At 40.3% G+C, this 2,243-nt stretch overlaps 1 protein-coding gene across 1 annotated transcript; it reads left to right on the top strand.

Moving 5' to 3' along the window:
* The first annotated feature begins 65 nt into the window (after positions 1–65).
* On the top strand, positions 66–1,730 carry LOC130991619 (F-box/LRR-repeat protein At5g02910-like). The gene has a single exon (XM_057915927.1). It carries the CDS (start codon positions 119–121, stop codon positions 1,433–1,435), a length of 1,317 nt encoding a protein of 438 aa, XP_057771910.1. The 5' UTR covers positions 66–118; the 3' UTR covers positions 1,436–1,730.
* The last annotated feature ends 513 nt before the right edge of the window (positions 1,731–2,243 follow it).

Below are 2,243 nucleotides of genomic sequence, written 5' to 3'. Positions count from 1 at the left end.
CGGCGGAAATATCGTGTGTTGTTGTTGGAAGGATCTAGAGAGGGATGATCGGAGGTAAACGTGATGATATATAGCACTAAAACTAAAACAAAAGCTTCAAATATTCGAAATTAAAATTATGGCTCATCTTCCTGGCGATATTATTCAGTGCATACAATCTCTTCTCACTCCAAAAGAAGCTGCTCGAACCTCTCTCGTATCCAAGTCATGGTACGGCGCGTGGGCCACAACCCCCAATCTCAGATTCTTTGAATACGAGTCGCGAAAATGGTTTCCGCAATTCACGAAGAAGACGCTGCAGAGGTATGAAGATCTCAATCTAAAGATCCAAAGTTTCGGTCTATTTATGTACCAAAAACATTCTCTGGCTAGAGAATTGATTTTGAAAGCGATCGAGTTGGGGGCTGCCGATCTCAGGATTTATGTTGCGGAAGACAATCATGCGCCGTTTGTTTTACCAGATGAGGTGCTTGCATCCCAAACCCTAACTCGATTATCAGCTTCTCGCTGCAGAATTGATCTCGGGAGGAGGAAGAAAGAGGTAATACCTTGTTCCGCTCTTAAATCCCTTAATCTATCCTGTGCGACTGTAAATGATGATTTCTTTAAGGATTTGAGTTGGAGATTCCCACGGATTGAGGAATTAACATTGAAAGAACCGAAGAGATTGCTCCGACGAGAGCTTGTGTTTGATGTTGCTGCGATGGTGAAACTGCATAAGCTCAAGTCTTTGCGATTGGATTGGCTTGGTGTTAGAGATTGCTTATCTAAGCATGACTTGTGGCCTCAATTTCCCTGCCTCAAAGAATTGGTACTAAAATTAATTCAGAATTTCGAGTATAGTGATATAAGAATTTGTAGCCCATCACTTGAACGTATAGTCATAGACTTAAGCTGTGCGTATGGAAAAGTTAATGCGGAGTTTGATGTTCCAAATATTCGATACCTTAAGTTGAGATGTGCTGGTTTCCCGAGTCTCAAGTTTGAAACAACAATGATGAGTAGGGAATGGGTGTCGGATTTAGAGATATATTTTAGGGAAGACTGTAATTTCTATATGTTGAAGCAATTTGTGAAAGAGGTGAGCAGCGTATCTCGTGTTTCTCTCCATCTACGTATGAGAGGATATAATTGGGAAGAAGGATATGTGGAAGATGATGGTTTGGGTGTAGGTGAGGTGGAGAACTTGGCGCTACCGGGTATTAGACTCACCTCAGCTTTTCTGGGTGATTTATTGCGGAGTTGTCGCCCCAACTTCATATACCTTCGCAGCTGGGATGTGGATTTGGAAGTGCTGCAACTGCAACAGCTGCGCCGTCTGCCATGGAAGACCAACACATTCTCATCAGTAGACCCTTGGTACTACTGCGACTTTGCCATTCGAGATTGGGAGACGTTATCAGATACAACATATGATCGCTTTCAACTCAGATGATGCTCTTTTTTCTTCCTTTTTTGATAATTTCTTCAGTTCGTCTCCTTCTCTTTATCTATTACTTTAGAGTTATTACATTGTTTTTAAACAATAATTTCCATGTGGACCCAACTTCGTTAACGTTCAAAGAAGATGTTCTGGTTAGGTATGTGGAATAGTTTCAACTCTTGAGCTCTCTGTCATGGAACACATTGTTAGATGATTCAATGAATCATTCGGAAGAAGAATACGTCCGATTCCAACTCAAATAGGGACGTAGATCGGTTCCTAGTGTACGTTCAAGATTTTTCTCTGTTTTTTTTAGGATGAGTTGTTTTCTAGTTATTGGTAATAGGGTTGATTGACTGTAAACCCATATATTATAGTCAAATTCTTGTTTTTCCCTCTCGATCGCTCAACTCTAGCCTGCATCCCAAACTTATCATTCAGGCTTTCACTTACTCTTTTGTCGATGTGATCTTTTGTTATTTGATAGTAAATTTTTTAGTTTAAAATTATTTAAGACCATTATCTTATGGCGATTTGCAAAAATAGGCCACTATTTTACGGACTTGCAAAAATAGGCCAATTATTTTAGTTTTTGGTAAATCTAACCCCCAATCATTCCAATTTTGTTTTCAGTTAAAGTTAAATCTGGGGTTGTTTGTATATATCTGATTTTGATGTGTGTTGAATTCGGAGAAATTCCGAGTGGGCGATGATGGCAGCTCAAAAGGGCAAGCATCTGCTGCTCGAGAAGCCCACAACGCTTGACGTTAAGATGCTCGACGAAATGCTTGACTCGTGTGAGATCAATGGGGTGCAGTTT

The sequence above is a fragment of the Salvia miltiorrhiza genome, chromosome 7 (assembly GCF_028751815.1).
Source record: "Salvia miltiorrhiza cultivar Shanhuang (shh) chromosome 7, IMPLAD_Smil_shh, whole genome shotgun sequence".
Taxonomy (NCBI): domain Eukaryota; kingdom Viridiplantae; phylum Streptophyta; class Magnoliopsida; order Lamiales; family Lamiaceae; genus Salvia; species Salvia miltiorrhiza.
This window is presented reverse-complemented; position numbering and strand designations above follow the sequence as displayed.